The following is a 19,146-nucleotide window of genomic DNA, read 5'->3' as shown; positions in this document are numbered from 1 at the left end:
CCACATAGCTTGACCCCAGACCGAACTCCCATTCCTTGGTTTTCCCACCATACAATATGAACATCAGTAACTTTAAAACAATAATATAACTAAATTGAATTAAATTGAAATAAGTAGAAAACAAACTCTAAATTCAGGTAAATCACATGATCTAGTTTTATTATTTTTTAAAAAAATTTTTAAATTGATTTTTTACAGAGAGGAAGGGAGAGGGATAGAGAGTTAGAAACATCGATGAGCGAGAACCATCGATCAGCTGCCTCCTGCTTACCCCCTACTAGGGATGTGCCTGTAACCAAGATACATGCCCTTGACCGGAATCGAACCTGGGACCCTTCAGTCCGCAGGCTGACACTCTATCCACTGAGCCAAACCGGTTAGGGCTATTATTTCTTAATTAAAACATAAAACACAGCATATATAACTTTAAAATTTTTTATTAATACCAAAACTCGTTCTTTATTTAATATGCTTGTGTAAATACAGGGAGGGGGAAAAGTAGGTTTCAGTTGTGTGGAAAAGTAAATAATAATACAAGAATAGCTCAGTGCTACAGAGTGAGAAGTCATTCATGAAAAGAAGTCAATCAATGTGGCGAAGTTCATTGTCTTAATTGCCAGTCACCCCCCATCCTGATCAGTCAACAGCCATCAACATTGAGGAAAGACCCTCCACCAGCAAAAAGATTACAAATTATTGAAATCTGAGAGGATGGTCCCTAATGCCATTTTACTTAATACTGGTCCATCATTACCTGGGATTGGGTTGTGTGTGAACATGCTTTCAAGGACTCTTGGTGGGATTACAGAGCTTCGCTGATGATGACTGCAAATTCAAGTCTTAACTCAGAGTATGCGGGAAATTGTCAAGGATAATTTGTTTTCTGTTCATGTTAGATTTATTACTTGGAATTTGATAATGTACACATAAAGAACATGTCTCAACTATAAAAAAATAATACAAGAATAAACAGTTTCGCATACCGACAACTGTAAACCTACTTTTGCCCCACCCTGTATATAATTAAGACGAGAATGGAAGGATAAGTTTCGAAATATTAATAGTGACTATCTCTGAGGGGGGTAGAATTATGGGCAATTTCATTTGTGTGTATTTAGAAGAATATAAGCTTATCTTCATTTTCTAAATTTTCTACAATAAATGCATTTCCATATACTTTCTGAAAAAGCCTTTTGTCATTGTTATTATTAGTTATTTTGATATTCTACCTTTAAAGTAGTCAACGCAATACTGAACTCAATGAAAGTATATTTGAATATCCAACCACCACTTATTGAGCAATTGGTTATTTTCCGTACATTATTGCATTTAATTTTCACAACACTTTCATCAGGCAGTATTATCATCCCCAGATAAGGAAGCAGATGCTTGAAGAGGTTCATTTGTCAAAATCATACAGTAAGAGATGTGTTGGTTGTGGGCTCATAAGCCCACATTCTCCTTCTGCTGGGCTGACCCATCCTTCCTACCTTTGACTGTCCCTGTTACATTCTCTATTACAGGAGAGTCGCTCTGTCACAGGCTGGTGTAGCCTCTCAGATACTCTTCTTTAAAAACATATTTAAAGTATTAAAGTTGGTAATTTTTAAATGATTCTATGTATCATAAAAAGACTAGAAAGAGCCCTAGCTGGTTTGGCTCAGTGGATAGAGCCTTGGCCAGCAGTTTTAAGAGTTCCAGGTTCAACATCAGTCAAGGGCACATACCGTTTTTGCAGGCTTGATCCCTGGCCCTGGGCAGGGCACGTGCAGGAGGCAACCAATCAATGTCTCTCTCTGACTCTCCCTCTTCTTTCCATTCTCTCTAAAAATCAATGGAAAAATATCCATGAGGATTAACAAAACAAAACACACAACAAAAAGACTAGGAGGATATGCTCCCAACAATATATATCGCCAGGGAGTGGAACTGATAGTGGTTGGACTTTTATTTTCTGAGCTTTTATACTCATTTGTTTTTGTGGGGTTTTTTTCCTTTAAAAAAATTTCCAATCGTTTTTTAAATAGATGAGTCAGAAAAAATTTATAGACTTTGCCTGTATTGTTTATCTTTTGACCATTGCTGCATCTCATATAAGGTTTCTTTCACAAATCATTTCCAGAAATGCACATCAAAATGTGTACTGCATCAACAACCTCTTGTCTTCTCATTCAGATCTCCTGTTAGACTATAATCCAAGGTCTCTATCTGACTACTGACTACTGTATCTTCAATGCTACAACAACCGCTCAGTGAAAACATTTGGCACGTAACTGGCAAATGAATAAGTGAAGACTATATACTTTCCTCTTTCCCAGTTTTAGACACACTGACATAATCTTATATTAACTTTGAGATTAGAATATATGTTAAAGTCAGATAAGAGGGGAAAAAATGTAGAGAATTATCTTTGCTTCCAAATCTTCACACCTTGCCAAAGGTGGCTGTTATGGGTTGAATTGTGGTTTCGACCCCCAAAAGATTATGTTGAAGTCCTAACCTCTGGTACCTTAGAATGTGATGTCATTTAGAAACAGGGACTTTACAGGTGTAATCAGTTAAGATGAGGTCATCCTACGGAGGGCGAGTCACTAATCCAATATGCCTGGTGTCCTCACCGGAAGACAGCTGTGTGAAGACAGGATCTGGGTGATACGTACACAAGCCCAGGGATGCCAAAGATTGCCAGGAAACCACCCGAAGCCAGGAAGGATTCCTCACAAGTTTCAGAGGGAGCATGGCCCTGCTGACATTGTAATTTCAGACTTCTAGGTTGCAAAACTGAGAGGCAATAAACTTCTGTTGTTTTAAGCCACTCAGCTTGTGGTACTTTGTTATGGCAGCCTGTGGAAACCAACACAGTGGCCTTGACTTTGAATTCTTACAAGTAATGGGGGAGGAGTAAACAGCCACCTGAATGTCATGACCTACAGGTTTGCAGTGATTTCCCAGCGTGCTTTATGATAATGAAAATATTTTCAAGAACATGCCCAGTCAACACAGGAATGTTAGAAAAGCAAAACAACAGGTAACAAGTTTTAATATGCCTAGGTATTGATATAAAATTTTAAAAAAAATCAGTGTTACAACACCACTTCTCAAGAATTAACATTTACAATTGTAGTAAAATAAAGTTTCACAAAGTTAAATTTCCTAAATGCTTCATTTCAATATTAATCTAAATTTTTACGGTCTACCAAAATGTATTCTTTCATCTATTTTATTTTTAAAGCATTGGTGCTCTTAAGTGAAATGTTTGTTAGCGGGCCCCAATACATAAAATAGAAAGGGAAGCTGTTCTAGGTGGGCGGGGGTGTGTGTGCTTCCAGAGGGGGCCTCACACTTCCCTCCGTGTCACCTTAAAACTCTTAGAGCCCTAAGCATAGTCTGAGCACCATGGTATTAAAATAACAACAACATTAAATAAGATTTCACTGACAAAGAAAAACTAGGAGGTTCATTCAGTAACCAACACTTTTAACCCTCTGCTTTTCTACGTTTTCAGCAGTTTCACTTTAGAAAATTCTTTGGACACCAATTATTTGAATGGCAGCTATATTGAGCAGAAATTGTATTTCTACACCTGGGAAATTACAAGATAAATGCTGCTGAATAGGATCTAATAACAAGGATTTTCAAAAAAATGTTTTAAGGCAGTTCATTGTTCATACTAATAAAAATAAAACATTTCTCATGAATAAAGCCCCAAAGCCAAGATAGTTCTTAGGAAGATGAAGCATCCCAATAAGTGAAAGTGGGATTCTAGGTAAATGTAACGTCATGGGGCCCGAGGATAAATGTCCAAACAGCAGAGAAAATGTCCAAACAACATCCACATGGTCCCATGAGATGGGATGCGTACAGGAACAGCTGGGCTGTGGAGATGTGTGCACAGGGAGACCGATTAAAGATGGGAAGGCTGTGTTGGACCCCACTGGGCACAGAACCACAATGAAAGCATCTACTTAAGGCTACGAGTGGTTAGAGTTATTAACAACACAACAGGGAAGGTCAGGAGACACATGGCCTTGTGGTTAGCTGGCAGGGCTTGCTCATTAAGGACCTTAATCCTGGTAACAACCCAATGAGGTGGGTACTATTTTAGGCCCGTTTTACAGGTGGGGAAATAGGCATAGAGAGGTCACACACCTTGGCCAAGATCATCGGGCTTGAAAATGTTGATGTTGGCTTCAAACCCTCTCCAGGGAACAAATGACACCTTTGGCTAGGATGAGAAATTTGTCCTAGAAAATCTCAGGAGCCGGCCTGAGTGAAAAAGGAAAAGCTGATCCTCTACGGCACCAGAATCAAGACTTCCTCAGCACCAGAACTGATACTCATCTTCTCTCACACCCCAGGATACGAGCTCTGAATCACTTCCAATGTCAACAAAGATAAACATAAACTGTACAGAGATGAATTCAGTATGTCTTCCATTCTTCGTAAAGTTGAGTCTTTCTGAAATGTCTGATGTGAAACCACACTGTTCTAACACTGCAGACTGGCTAAACCAACTGAAAGCTGATTCAGGAAGCACTTGCTTCTCAAATATCACAGAGACTAACATAAAAAAAGACAGTAAATAAATATTAAGTTTGATATTAAAAAAATTGGTTTCAGATAAGGTTTAAGAATAACCTTGTACATCCCAATTCATTACTTTATCATATTCTTGAATTCTCTGCTTTATGTGAGAAAGTTTATTCTTTAGGTAATCACAGCGCTCCTTCTTTTCCAGAAACGTAGGGTCCTGGGGAAGAAACACAGTTGTTAACGTCAGCCTGTGCTACCTCAGCGAAGAACTCAGACACACATTATCACCCGGAAAATGACCCTTCTCAACAGATTTTCCTGCAGCAGATTTCAAAATCTGCTTAGCAAGAAAACCAGCTAAGCTCTCCACAGGTTTCTAATAAACTGTATTTTTTAGAATAGTTTTAGGTTCACAGCAAAGTTGAGAAGTTCAAAGAGCTGAGGTACCTATAACGTTAGTAGTTTAAAATACATGCAAAGTAAATAATAACTATAGAAATGTTTAATGAAAGCTCTCTTTGGCCTCTACTGATTGGTGCAAACAAGTGAAGGATGGAGTTAGAAACATGTAAAGTAACGGAACCTTGGGGAGGAAATGTGGGTGACAAGTGGTGTTTCAGTGCTCCTTTCCCTGGGTGGCTAAATCAGGACACGACAGAATGCCATCAGAACAGAGCAAAGGTGAGAAGAAAAGGTGCCCAGCAGGCACTCCTGGTCCCCTAACAAGTAGGATCTTAGGAAACACAGAAAAACAGCCCTGTTTGTGTGGCTCAGCTGGTTGAGCACTGTCCTGTGCACGAAAAGGCTGACAATTCAATTGCCCAGTCAGGGCATATGCCCTGGTTGCAGGCTCAATCCCCAGTTGGGGTGGGTACAGGAGGCAACCCATTGATGTTTCTCTCTCTTTCTCCCTTCCTCTAGCTCTAAAAAAAAAAAAAAAAAAAAAAATCAACAAAATAAGAAATAAAAAAAAACAACACCTACTTTTAAAGCTAAAAGAATCTAAAATCTGTCAGGTGTCTCCATTGTACCTGGATAATATACTTTGAAGAAAATAATTTCACTAACCTTCTTTTTTTTCTTAAATTCTTCATGGATTCTTGAAATTCTCTCATGTTCCTAAAAATAGTATATTGTATACTTAATATATTGTGAATTAAAACACTTGCATTTATGCACAACCTATCTCAAGAATGTGTCTCAAAGCACACTGAGAATTAGAACAGAAAACAATTTTTACCTAAGACTGCAATCACAATATTCATACACAAAAATGCAATTGACCGGACGTGTGAGGATTACTATGTGCCAGGCACTGAGGTGAACAGACGGAGAGGCCCCACCTGCATGAAACCAGAAGCGAGTCCCAGTGCCACTGCCTGCCATGGTGTGACCTTGAGCAAGCTCATTCCCCTCCCTACGACTCAGTTTTCTTATTGGTAAAATGGAAGTAATAACCCTATGTACCTCATAGGGTTGTGAGAAGCTTCATTTATATGAAATGATGCCTGTAAAGTGCTTGGCACATAATGATCACACTCGCTATTATTAAGCATCATTTTCACCCTTGTTGGAAAGTTCTTTTTCATGTTATCACATATTGTGAGTAAGAGGTTGAGATTTTCAACTTTGAGAGCAGCTAATATAATGTTCCTTCTAACTTTACTCTAAGTTTTATATAAAAATATGCAATTTATACTTTACTTAAATGAGAAAATAAAATCCTGTTTAATAATTTAAGGCCGAAGACATTAAATTATATAATTTGAATTGTAACCTTGACTAGTCACCTTGACGACCTCAAGTGACTTACTTCCCTAGACATACACAGCAGGCGCATGTGGTTATGACTTCTCTATATTTCAAGAAAGGTCAGATGTATCCTTTCGTCACTCTCGGTGTTCCCAGGCAGCCGCAGACACTGACCTGTTGGTTTCCCGAATGATGTGGCAGTCTGCTCATCACTGCGTCCAGCTCATCGAACTTCCTCAAGACGGCCTGGACTTCTGCAGAGAGCTCCTTGTACTCTGAAAACTGGTCTTGGAACACAGCCTTATAGCGCTCCCGTTCATCATCTGTCCGAATCACAGGGTATTTTCTGGGGGGAGGGAGGGAGAAGGATTAACCAGAGTTATAACTTGTTCACTAAAACAAGCTGAACTTGAAATCAGTTTAGCTTATTCCTCACTGACCATACTGTGCACCTCCAACTCAATATGCCACCTCACAGGTAACAAACAGCTGCTCAAATAGAAATGATTGCAAGCAGAGAGGATTAACTCGGAGACAAAAAGAAAAATGAAAAGCCCAAATGGAAAATCTCAATTTCTACCCCGAAGAAGGATTTATATTGATACTCACGCCACATAGTCAGGCAACATGATAGGTTTGGGAATGTGGCCTGAGGGGATATGTCCACTCAGTATTTCAGGTTTCATATTTGTTGGTCTCAATTCTTTGAAATGAACTTCTTGGTCTCTCTGTCTGTCACCTCCGATGGCCATTTCACACTATCGTGAGGGAGAAAAAGAAGATTTGTTTATAAACAGAGACAGAAGGAGAAAAAAAACAGCGGAGTTTATCCTTAGAAGAAAATGGAGGGGCAAGAAGAATAAAAGCAGAAATAACAATTAACACGTCCCTTCAGAATTACATGTTTTATAGTCACAAAGTTGTTCTGTTTCTGTAACAGCTAAAGGGACACACTGAGATATGGGAGAGCTCGTAATAGGTACAACACCCTCCAACCCCAATCATATGTATGTCAAAGGTGGACCATGACATGGTGGGTGTGGGCGTCTTAAGTACTTTATTATTTAGGATTTATACCCCCAACCAATTGTAAAAGAGTAAAAAATGTAGTCCAAAATAAGAAATTCAGGGAACAAAAATGGAACAAGTCTTCTTAAGTGGAATTAGAAAGAATGACACCAGAACCTGAGATGAATGAATTACAAGTAGCCACTGAGTAGCCCAGAGAGGGATGCATGGTGCATTGTTTTCATTATCAGAAAGGAAAGCAAGGACTCGGCAGGGGAGGTGCTGGATGCCTTTAACTTGCCCATGTGTCCCTAACCTGCGATTCCCTGAGAGACCCGTAAGGATCTTGGAGGTGGTGGTTTAAGTCACCGTGGTTTCTACCCTGGAGAGCTCCAGAGGCCTTTTTAGTAAAAAATGGTACATTCAAAAGACAGGAAAAGAACATAAGATGAAGTGGCCCAGGGAGGAAATATGGGGGACAAGCCTTACGAGCTAAAATAGCCGAAAGAAGGGCAGAGGGAGTGGAAGGCCCGCGAACCTGCCCTAGACCAGGCCAGCTAAGATGGATACGCAGCTTTGGGGCTGGGAAAAGAGTGTTCAAGGCCCCACTAAGCAGTGCCCAGAACACCGAACAAGTTGGTCAGGTTGGTGGATGCCAGGAAAGGGGTTTCCACATAGGAGCCATGTTCAGAGAGGTTTAGTACATTCTCCAAGGTCCCACAGCTGTGGCGTGCAAAGGCCACAATTAAAACCCAGAACTTTTTGGCTCACTGATACTTCAAATGAGTAATACAAGGAAATGGTCTACTTAATTGTATATTGTTCAATCGCTAAGTTCCCTGAAGTTCTGGTAGCATGCCAGAAAGGAGTTTGAGCAGGGTGGGGCGGGCAATGCCATCCTGCTGGAGGAATGAACTTGAGCTGGGCACACTGATTCCTCCTCAGGTCCATCAGCTCCCCTCCTCTGCCCCCATGGACCCCTGGCTCATGCTTGTTAAATTAAACTAAACTGAGAGTAGCTTGGGAGGGCCCCTACTTCACTGAAAACAAGTATCAAATGAGATTTTAAAACCATGCCAGGCAGCTTTTAAAATCCTTTGTTTCTTGATTTTCTATCTCTAAGGCTGCCTTTGAGGCTTGGTCTAACATTAGCTCATTGTAAAAACCACTAGCTCCAAACTCACCAAACCTCGAAGCCAGATTAGAGGATCAGACTCCGAGGCTGCTAACCAGGGGAGGGCTATGAAAAGGAGAAGTCTGGCCCTGACTGGTGTGGCTCAGTGGATACAGCGTCGGCCTGCAGACTGAAGGGTCCCAGGTTTGATTCCGGTCAAGGGCATGTACCTTGGGCACGTCCCCAGTAGCGGGTGTGCAGGAGGCAGCTGATCGATGTTTCTCTCTCATCGATGTTTCTAACTCTCTATCCCTCTCCCTTCCTCTCTGTAAAAAATCAATAAAATATATTTTAAAAAAAAGAAAGAAGAGAAAAGGAGAAGTCTGCAGCCCAGGTACTAGGTGAAGGGGAACCAGACCATCTCTGAGCAGGCCCTCACATCAGGCAGGACAGTCCATGGGAGGTTTGGCTTTCTCCTGGGTAAAGTTTTTTCAAGCAGGAACTACTCATTTTTCTTACTATCCCTATTTCCAACATTTACCTTTTAACATAAAGAGGGAGTTTTAGGAAGCCAGAACACTTCCACGAAGACTATTTCGTCTGCTTCAATGTGTTTCTGTTTGTATGCTCCTAACATTGTCTTCCACTCTTTTAGGGAGAACCTCATTAATCATCCGTTCAGAAAACCCTGTTGGGGAAAAAGGTCTGGAACTGGACCTGAGACAAAGAATCAAAACCGCTTTAAGCTTTCACAAGACGGGTGCACTGGCTCCAGCCCTGGGCCAGACCATGCTCAAGCAGTGTTCTGATTACAAACACAAGCCCCCACATAGGGCTCTTTGCTTTTCACAAAAACTAGTCCTGTCAGCAAATTTCAGAAAAGCTTTATTGTGAGGCAAGAGAAGGTAATTAAGCAACGGGATAAGTAATGCTTTGGATATAATTACTAAGCCTCTCAAATTAAAAATGGGCTGAATGAAAAAAAGGGGGCTGAATGAATATTCTGTTAGGTTAGAAATAGGGCAAGCTAGATAAGTGTTTCAGTGTCCATCTGCCCAATTCCCAATTTTCTCTCCCTCCTAGAGTATAATGTAATGAAGCATAGGCCCCTGATCCCAAACCCACACCATTACTTTCGATGCCCAGATTAGATTTTGGCTTTTCTAGCTTGGGAAAGAAAATCTGCTCAGCATTTAGGGATTTATTAGAATTAGTTTCTGTCTCTATTTGATCTTAGTTTATGTCTATATATTATTATTTTTTTAATTATCTTATTTGCTCTTTATAAATTGTAGCTGTTAAAATACCTGGCTGGTGTGGCTCAGTTGGTTGGGCATCCTTCCATGCACCCAAAGGTTGCCAGTTCAATTTCTGATCAGAGCACATGCCCTGGCTGCGGGCTCAATCCCCGGTAGAGGGAGTGGTGTGCAGGAGGCAGCTAATGAATGTTTCACCCTCACATTGATGTTTCTCTCTCTCCATCTCCCTTCTGTCTCTAAAAATCAATAATAATAATAAAAAATCTCGCTGAAACCGGTTTGGCTCAGTGGATAGAGCGTCGGCCTGCGGACTGAAAGGTCCCAGGTTCGATGCCGGTCAAGGGCATGTACCTGGGTTGCGGGCATATCCCCAGTGGGAAATGTGCAGGAGGCAGCTGATCGATGTTTCTCTCTCATGGATGTTTCTAGCTCTCTATCTCTCTCCCTTCCTCTCTGTAAAAAATCAATAAAATATTAAAAAAAATAATAATAATAACAAAAAATCTCTAAAAAAATAAAATAAAATACCAAAGAAGGAATAGCCTAGTAGATAGTTCCAAACAAGTGACAGAAAACTGAAATTCAGAGATGGTAAGTAATTTCCCCAGGGTCACAGAGCTATTAAGTAGCTGATCTTATATTCCAATTCAGATTTGCCTGATCCCAAAGTTTATTTTCTCTGCATCGCACTGCACTGTAAAAAGAGAATGGAGAAGTTCTTCATGTACTTCATGTACTAAGGAAACATCTTAGAAATGTATTGTTTGTCCTGGCCGGGTAGCTCAGTTGGTTAGAGCATCATCGTGATATGCCGAGGTTGCAGGTTTGACCCCCAGTCAGGGCACATACAAGAAGCAACCAATAAATACATAACTAAGTGGAAAACAAATCCAATGCTTTTCTCTCTCACTTATTCTCTCTCTTTAACAATAAATCAATAAAAAATATTTTAAAAAAGAAATGTATTGTTAAGCGGAAAAAGTTAGGAACATAACAGTGTAGATGGTATGCTACCATTTGTGTAAAAGGGGGAGGAGAGCGAATGTACACATAACACATTTCTGAAAGGAAACACAAGACACTAATAACACTGGCTGTCTCCAAGCAGGAGAACTGGAAAGCCAAATATAGGAGAGAAGACTTTGTATTAGAGCTTCTTTTGAATTTTGGACCAAGTGAATATACTCCCTTTTCAAAGAAAGAAACAAATTGATAAATTGGATTCTCAATTTTTTGCTTAGAAGTAATACCCAATATCTTTTTTTTTTTTTTAAATATATATATTTTTTTTATTGATTTTTTTCAGAGAGGAAGGGAGAGAGATAGAGAGTTAGAAACATCGATGAGAGAGAATCATCGATCAGCTGCCTCCTGCACATCTCCTACTGGGGATATGCCCGCAACCCAGGTACATGCCCTTGACCGGAATCGAACCTGGGACCTCTCAGTCCGCAGGCCGACGCTCTATCCACTGAGCCAAACCGGTTTCGGCAATACCCAATATCTTAAAAAAGAACTTTTCAATGAGGTAAAATTATGATTAAAATATATTAAATTATTACATATATGTAAATAATTATAACAGAATCTCATTTAATCATCTCAGCAATCATGCGAGGTAGAAATTATTATTCCAATTTTATAGATGAAGAAACTAAAGCATTAGAAGTTTCAATACTTGCTGACTACCACACAATTAGTAAATGGTGGAAGAGAAATTTCTTTCCTGACTCAACAAAATTTGGCATCTGAAAGAACTTTAAAGAGACTGCAGAAAGCTTGGGAGAATTACCTTTATTTTTAAAGATTAGAATTTAAACATACAAGAACCAACAGGCCGAAACCGGTTTGGCTCAGTGGATAGAGCGTCGGCCTGCGGACTGAAGGGTCCCGGGTTCGATTCCGGTCAAGGGCATGTACCTGGGTTGCGGGCATATCCCCAGTGGGGGATGTGCAGGAGGCAGCTGATCGATGTTTCTCTCTCATCGATGTTTCTAACTCTCTATCTCTCTCCCTTCCTCTCTGTAAAAAATCAATAAAATATATTAAAAAAAAAAAAAAAAAGAACCAACAGTTCACTTGCATAATTATTCATCTAACAGAAGTAAAAGAAGCTATTAATAGCCTTATCTAACTTGGTCCTTTACGTATTAGAAAAAACCTGAAAGTCCTCTTATGAACTCAATGTAACGGATACACCTTCAGAGAAAGAGGATCTACTCTGTAGATTTATAGACAAGAGAGAAAAGTATTTAACAAATCTATAGAGGTAAAATACAATGTGAACTTTTTTCTTACCATTTTTCTTTTTGATGGAAATGATGGCTCACTTATCTGGAACAAGAAGAGTTAACATGATTTTTCAAAGGCATGTGAAGTTATTTGCAAATATTTTCATCCATCTGCATTTAGCCCAATCTCAATTTTACGGAGGTTGGTTCTCTACTTTTCAGATGCTCCTCCTACTTTCGGCCATGTGCTGACGGGCCAGTGGAGAACCAGATGGGGTAAGGGTAATTCCTTGTCAATCAGGACAAAGAGCAGAGTTGGAAATATGGAGATGGTAGAAGCTTAGGTAAGCTGCTTTGAATCACCTAGAGATTTTCTTTATTCTTGGCTCCCATTACCTTGCACAATTAAAGAGTTTGAGACAGTTACATTATAAAGTTAACAGAAAAAAGCCACAGGCCATTACAGCTCTCTACCTTTTAGGAAGTTACAGTAACATCAGAGGTGATTCAAGTCCAATCAGCCATTATGAAAAGTCTGACAGAAATAAGTTTTTATCAGGAAATGAAAGAATTATGTTGATAATTACAGATACTATTAATGTAGAATTTTGAAATGACATTAAGAACTCTGTTATTATTAAATTTCCCTAAAATTATGAGGATGTATGTTTCACTATCCAGATTTCAAACTGATTGAAATTCTTTGCTTTGTATACAAGTTCTTTACTTTGTATCCACAGATGTAAATTTAAGAAATATGCTTAACAATGCCCAAATAAGCTTTTAGAAAAAAACTTAAATCTAGGTCAAGCTCTAGTAAGATTAATATATTTTGTGACAAAAGAGTGTGGATCACATTGAAACATGCTGAGGTTCTCCATATTACATAAGGTACTGGATATATTTTTCCCAAATAAAAATGTTACCAATTAAAACAAAAGAAGAAGGTTCTTGATATAAACTTAGTCAAGTTTTTGTAGTTGTTATGCATAAGATTCATGCAAAAGAATAAAAACCATATAAGTCAATGGGTAAACAAATACCTCATCCAGTAACTAAGGACAGGACTTTACTATCTATAGTTTTGCCCAATATACAGGAGTGGGCAAAAGTAAGCGTACAGTTGTGAGTACCTGAAACAGTTTATTCTCTTTTTTTTTTTTTTTTTTTTTTAATATATTTTATTGATTTTTTACAGAGAGGAAGGGAGAGAGATAGAGAGCCAGAAACATCGATGAGAGAGAAACATCGATCAGCCGCCTCCCGCACATCCCCCACTGGGGATGCGCCCGCAACCCAGGCACATGCCCCTGACCGGAACCGAACCCGGGACCCCTCAGTCCGCAGGCTGACGCTCTATCCATTGAGCCAAACCGGTTTCGGCAGTTTATTCTTTTATTATTTATTAATTATTGTATTATTTATTTCTATTACAACCTACTTTTGCCCATCCCTGTACACTATGTGCAATTATGTATCTAGGAGACTTTTAGAAAAGCGAGAAAAGATGCAAACATAGTTAACTTGAAGTAAAGAAAAAAGTTAAAGTAATAAGACATTTTCAGTGTTATAGGAAATTCTACTACACACTACTCCTTAGAAGACGAAAACAAAACAAAACGAAAAAGATGAAAGCAAGACATTAGCTTATTTCAGGGTGTATTGAAGCTAGTAGAACATACTCATAACAAAATAAAATTATTTTAAATAAGGCTTTGATACAATCTTATTCTGTAGGTATTATTAATTCTCCTCCTCCTTCTCTTCCATATATTTAAATAGTTAAATCCTAGAAATGAAATAAAGTACATGGATCCCACTCTAATTCTGGAACACTCATCTCCCTAAAATAAGGATGAAACATCAAAACACCTGGGTAAGTTTTCAGAGTATGTTTATTACAACTTAGCTTCTTGATACTTAACAAAGCATATGTGGTTCACCATATTCTTACTTGACTTTAACTCACTGGAAGAAACTGGGACTCATGGTAACAGATTTAAATGAGCACTTTGCTCCTCTAACAAAAATTATAATTTTTTTATTGTCTTACCATACTGAAGAATCAAGACTGTTCTCTAACTTACTTTAATGAGACATTTTATTTACTGAGCATGTTGTTATTCTTCTTTGCAGGAATTCAGTATCTCTGTTTTCCCTTACGCATCAGAGAGACACAATAATGCAGCCAACAAGCTCTGTATTATGTTACACATCTGGTGTCTACTTGCAATGCCACACAACAGTGACACTGCTGAGTGGGCTATTCCAGGCCTACCATGTCAGATATGGAGCTTTTCAACTTCAGATCATTAAAAAAAAAAAAAAAAAAAAAAGGCTTGCCCTGACTGGTTTGGCTCAGTGGATAGAGCGTCAGCCTGTGGACTCAAGGGTCCCAGGTTCGATTCCTGTCAAGGGCATGTACCTTGGTTGCGGGCACATCCCCAGTGGGAAGTGTGCAGGAGGCAGCTGATCGATGTTTCTCTCTCATCGATGTTTCTAACTCTCTATCCCTCTCCCTTCCTCTCTGTAAAAAATCAATAAAATATATTTTTAAAAAAAGGCTTCTATAAAATCCTTGTTTTGAGAACTATACATTTTTAACAAGGGAGTAAATAACAGAAAAAAAAACACAAAAAACAAAAGAAAGATTGTGAAATTCCTTACCTCCTGTTGTTCCATGTATTCCCTATGTCTCCGAGCTGCCTCATGCCTCCATAACTTGAGGCAAACCAAAGCACTGATGAGATAAACAATCATGGTGACAAACAGGAAGACCATCGCTGCTGTCTGTCCTCCTTCTACCCGACAGAACATTGCATTCATTGGTGTATTAAATACTGGATAGTAGCAGAGTCCACCTCGGTTGATATCATTCACATAGACTATGGCTGCAGCCATATACAAAATAAACAAGGCAATGTTAATTCCAAACTCAGTCAGGGGCCACCAGTTAGAGTCCAAAAGAATGGTCCGATAATACATGGACATGCCAAGAACCAGAATAATAATGGTGGTGATCCAAGCTAATCCAGCAACCACGAGTATAAAAGGAGTTTTGGGGCCACTGTAGTAGTAGCCCCCATACGCACTGCCCAGGCCACCAAAGCCTCCCATGGCTGTGGGAGGGGAATAGCCAAACATGTTGTACCACTCACTGTCCTTGTGAATGTAAGCTGTGACACAGGCGAAGACGCCCGCCCCCAGCAGCAGCTCCACCACCCCGAGGATTCTCAGCAGGCCAGGCCACGACTTCATGTAGGAGTACCTCAGGTTGTAGGCCTCCACCTTCTCACTGTACGTTAGAGCCGTTTGTGTGTGTCGGCCCAGAGACCCATAGGGATCCTGGGGAAGCATCGCTTCAGCCTCTTTCCGGGAGTTAAAGGTTCCTTCTGACCCTCCGTAAGGATCTTTGTCGGAGTTGGGGCGTGAGTGGTGGTTTTGTCTCCCTGGAGAGGATGGAGGCGAACACTCCACTCCGTCTGAGATGTATCTGATGTCTGACACCGACTTATCCCATTCTGGGTCCTTTTTCTTTCCTCTGAAGAAGTGCTTCCAGGACTCAGGGACGAAGCGCCTTACGGGTTTGAGGTCTGGTGCTATGGCTGGTTCCTCTGTGTCACTTGAGTAGAAGTCAGGGCCAAATGGTGGCTGTAATGGGAGAGGGGGTGGTGGCAAAGGATCAGCGCTCACAGCCAGCTCACTGTCATGAAGAGTCTGGAGGGTTCTTATGGTGCCATCTTCATGGGTCAAGTCCCTTGGGACTTCATTGTAGTGCCTGTCTCGATTCCTGGATCTCCCATCCTTTGAAGACATTTGTGATTTCTATACCTGTGGCCAAGATTAGATATCACTTATGCTTAGTTTTTTATTATTTTTATTATTTCAATGCTGATTTTATTTACTCAGCAGCAAATGATCACATTTAGGAAACCGATAGGATCATGTCTATTATGATATATTAAATAACATAAATATGTGTATTTTAAACATATATAACAATTATGTTAGCCAGGGACATAATCATCATTCTATACAATTTTAAAGGCAATCAAAAACTTAAATCTTAGCCCTGAATGAAACATTTATAAGTCTAACTTATGTATGAGCTCTGTAAACAACAAAATCTAAAAAAACAAAAATAGAACTACATTTTAACAAGACAGGATGCTATCACTTTCCAAGTAGGGTCCTTTCCTCAAACACCTAAATCTAAATATTTAAGTTTGAGCAAACAAAAAAATGATAAGTCAGTACATACTCTTCATTTTCATTAACTCAAATCTGCTTTGGAATGAATGGCCCCAAGAAGCAGTCTGTTAAACACAGGGAATGAAGAGCCCCTTTCTTTCTTAAGCCAGAAAAGTCAGTTTAGGGGCATTGCTTCTGCCACTTCGAAATATTAATACTTGATACTAGATTTTAAAAACTGATTTCTCAGAGAATAAATATTACCAAAAGTATAGATTCCCCGAAAGCACAACACAGAGCAGCAGCAATGACCATGCATATCAGTCTTTTCAGAAGAATTATCTAAATGCCACTGCTATTGCCATGGAGAGACTCAGAAGTTACCTTACAGGATATTCAATCCACCCAAAAAATAGGGCACAGAAAAAGTACTTTTACTAAACCTGTTGATTTCCTTCATGGACACAAATACAAAAAGAATGAAAGCATTTGCTAATGTAACTAGGTTTATAGCACATGAATTTCTCCCTCAAGTTGCTTACATGTATATTTACTTGGAGACTCACTGGGCACATGACATTGTACTTGGCACTATGGAGGTAGCATCAAAATTTATTTTTTGTCTTTACTTTTTAAAATTTATTTGTGTGTGTGTGTGGAATCAAAGCTTAAAAGGCTAATCCCACCTTATAATATTGAACAATTTAGAAATTCCTAAGGCTTGCTTTATTTTACTTTGTAAAATGGAGATTGATCATTCAACAAATATTTACTGAACACCTGCTATGTACTAGGGGTATCAGTGCTGTGTACCATGCTGAAAGTGTATCAGTGAAGGAAGCCAACCGAAACCTTTGCCTTCCAGTGAGGCAGATGATAGTAGACAAGGGAAATAAAATAGATTGAATGCTCAGGAACAAAGTTAAGAAAGGGGATAAGGTGTGCACCATGGGCAAGGTGTTACAAGTTTGAATAGAATGACTAGGAAAGTCTTCATAGGCAACAAGATATCGGAATATAGAAATGAAGGAGATAAAGGAGGAAGCTAGGCAGCTATTCCAGGGAAAGCATTCCAGGTAGATGGAGCAGCTCGTGCAAATGTCTTGTTAGAGTGCCCGGCATGTTGAACTATTACGGCATGGAGGCCAGTGAGACAAGGGTGACAACGGAGACTAGCTAGGAGGCGCCCGAAATAACCCAGCAGGCCATGGTGGTAGCAATAGAGACAGCAAGAAGAGGTCAAATTCTAGATACAGGAAATTAAATTATTTTTTAATTAAGCTTTTTAAATATAAATTTTCCAACATAATAAAAATGGAAATAGTATGATGAACGCTAATGTACCCATCGACCATCTTCAATGATTACCAATTTATGACCAATCTTGTTTCATCTATATCCCCTACCTTAGTCCCTCTGGCAATACCTTACTTTGAAGCAACATTTCTTCTTCCCTCCTGTTTAGCCTTGGGGAGAAGCAGCCTCGGGGAGTTTGAAATCCAGCTGGAGATGTCAAGTGTGCAGTCTATGTACAGACGGGCATGTACTGCCACAGACTAGATAGATCACCCAAGAAGGGGGTGGAGATAAAGAAGTCTAACTTGGGGGGTCTTCTAATGGGACACTCCAATTTTAAAGAATTAACTATGATAGTCCTAGCATGGTGCCCAATGCAAAGCAGGAGCTCAGGAAGTGATAAAAATCATTTGTGGTCTCTATTTTTTATCTTTACCTAAGTTTAAATTCTAGAAATACAAAGTACTACTACAGTTTTGAAGTACATTTTCCTAAGAGTAGAAGCAAAAGCACAATAATTTTAGCAAGTTTTACATGATATCCCTCAATACCTACCTACACTGTATATGCATTTAAAGGATACTCCATTGCTTCATTTAGCTCACTGTAAACAAAAAGTAATGGATTTATCTTCACCTGAGAAAGGTGGCTTATTTGAATTAGGCCACTTTGCCAATGTTTAAATAAAAAGCAAAAAAGTATAAATCTGAAGAATTGCGTAAGAGCGAAATATTTGATGTCCGAAGGGATGCTCAGCTGTACTTGGGCAGGTCTTAACTATCTGGGTCCAGGGTTTCGTCGAGAGTCCACTTCGACCTGTGCGCTGAGGCCGTGGGTCTTGTGTTTTCTTCAAGCCCCGGCCCTGCCTGCATTCCCCGGGACGCACACCTGGGAAAGCCATCGCGGAGGCAGGAGAAATGGTCCCCCGGCAAAGCGTCCCAGGAACGAGCTTGGTTACCTCTACACGAGCAGAGCCGCAGCTGCGGCGGGCTTTAACGTTCTGCTGGGCCCGAGGAAGGGGCAGATTTAGGGTGTTTTGGGCTCCAGGGGCTGGGAAAGGCCCTGAGGGTTTTAATTCACCCGCGAGTGCGTGCCACGGGCCGCCCAACCTCTCCGCTCGGACGGCTCCCGAGCTCGCCGCTGGGCGTCGGGTCCCACCCACCTCGCTCCGTCCCCTGCTCTGCCCACCCGCGCGCGCGCTCCGTCTTCGCGTCTCGGAGTGAAAATGCACGCTCAGTGCTGGGAGCGTCCCCCGCAGAGTGACCGGAACTCAGCCGGCTCTGCCATGCCCGCCTCCGGTAAGTAGGCTCCCCGCGCCCGGAAGGACGGAGCCCGGCCGCGCACCTGTCCCTGAATGAGACGGGCGGGCGGGCCCTCCGGACCCGTGTCCCGCTGCCTCTTACCGGGCTGGCCGCGGGTTAAGGCGGGGCCGGGAGTCGAGCGCCGCGGGCCCAGGAAGCTCTGAGGGGTCCAGGACCCCCCACTCCATACACGCACCTGCCCGGAGGCGCCGGCCCCGCCCGCCCGTCCGTCCGCCCGCCCGCCCGCGTCCCGGTCACGTGGGCCCCCCCGGACCCTCCTCACCTGCGCGGCAGCCGGAAGAGCGCGCTCCCTGTCCGCAGGACTGAAACCGGGATCCGGCTCTCGGGGCGGGGCCGAGCCAAGCCTTGCCCCGCCCGGCTTTGTTGGGGCCCCGCTAGGAGCCCTAGCCGGTCGGTGCCCGTCCCCCAACCCCCACGCCCACACCTCAAAGCAAAGGTAA

At 41.0% G+C, this 19,146-nt stretch overlaps 1 protein-coding gene across 6 annotated transcripts; it reads right to left on the bottom strand.

Moving 5' to 3' along the window:
* Positions 1 to 419: 419 nt before the first annotated feature.
* MARVELD2 (MARVEL domain containing 2) lies at positions 420 to 19,060 on the bottom strand. 6 transcript variants are annotated; one of them, XM_036310798.1, is made up of 8 exons: positions 18,788 to 18,925; positions 15,056 to 15,728; positions 14,565 to 14,788; positions 11,965 to 12,000; positions 6,895 to 7,043; positions 6,460 to 6,631; positions 5,602 to 5,652; positions 420 to 4,750 (listed from the first exon to the last, which is right to left on the bottom strand). In XM_036310798.1, exons 2-8 carry the CDS (start codon positions 15,711 to 15,713, stop codon positions 4,628 to 4,630), a joined length of 1,413 nt encoding a protein of 470 aa, XP_036166691.1. In that variant the 5' UTR covers positions 15,714 to 15,728; positions 18,788 to 18,925; the 3' UTR covers positions 420 to 4,627. The 6 variants fall into 6 exon arrangements, with proteins under 6 accessions (XP_036166691.1, XP_036166687.1, XP_036166685.1 ...); XM_036310794.1 differs by lacking the exon at positions 18,788 to 18,925 and adding an exon at positions 18,969 to 19,060 and having other exon boundaries at positions 14,565 to 15,728; XM_036310792.1 differs by having other exon boundaries at positions 14,565 to 15,728.
* Between the last annotated feature and the right edge of the window lie 86 nt (positions 19,061 to 19,146).

The sequence above is a fragment of the Myotis myotis genome, unplaced genomic scaffold (assembly GCF_014108235.1).
Source record: "Myotis myotis isolate mMyoMyo1 unplaced genomic scaffold, mMyoMyo1.p scaffold_m19_p_5, whole genome shotgun sequence".
Lineage (NCBI taxonomy): Eukaryota > Metazoa > Chordata > Mammalia > Chiroptera > Vespertilionidae > Myotis > Myotis myotis.
Note: the sequence above shows the minus strand (reverse complement) of the source record. Positions and strands in the feature narration are given on the sequence as shown.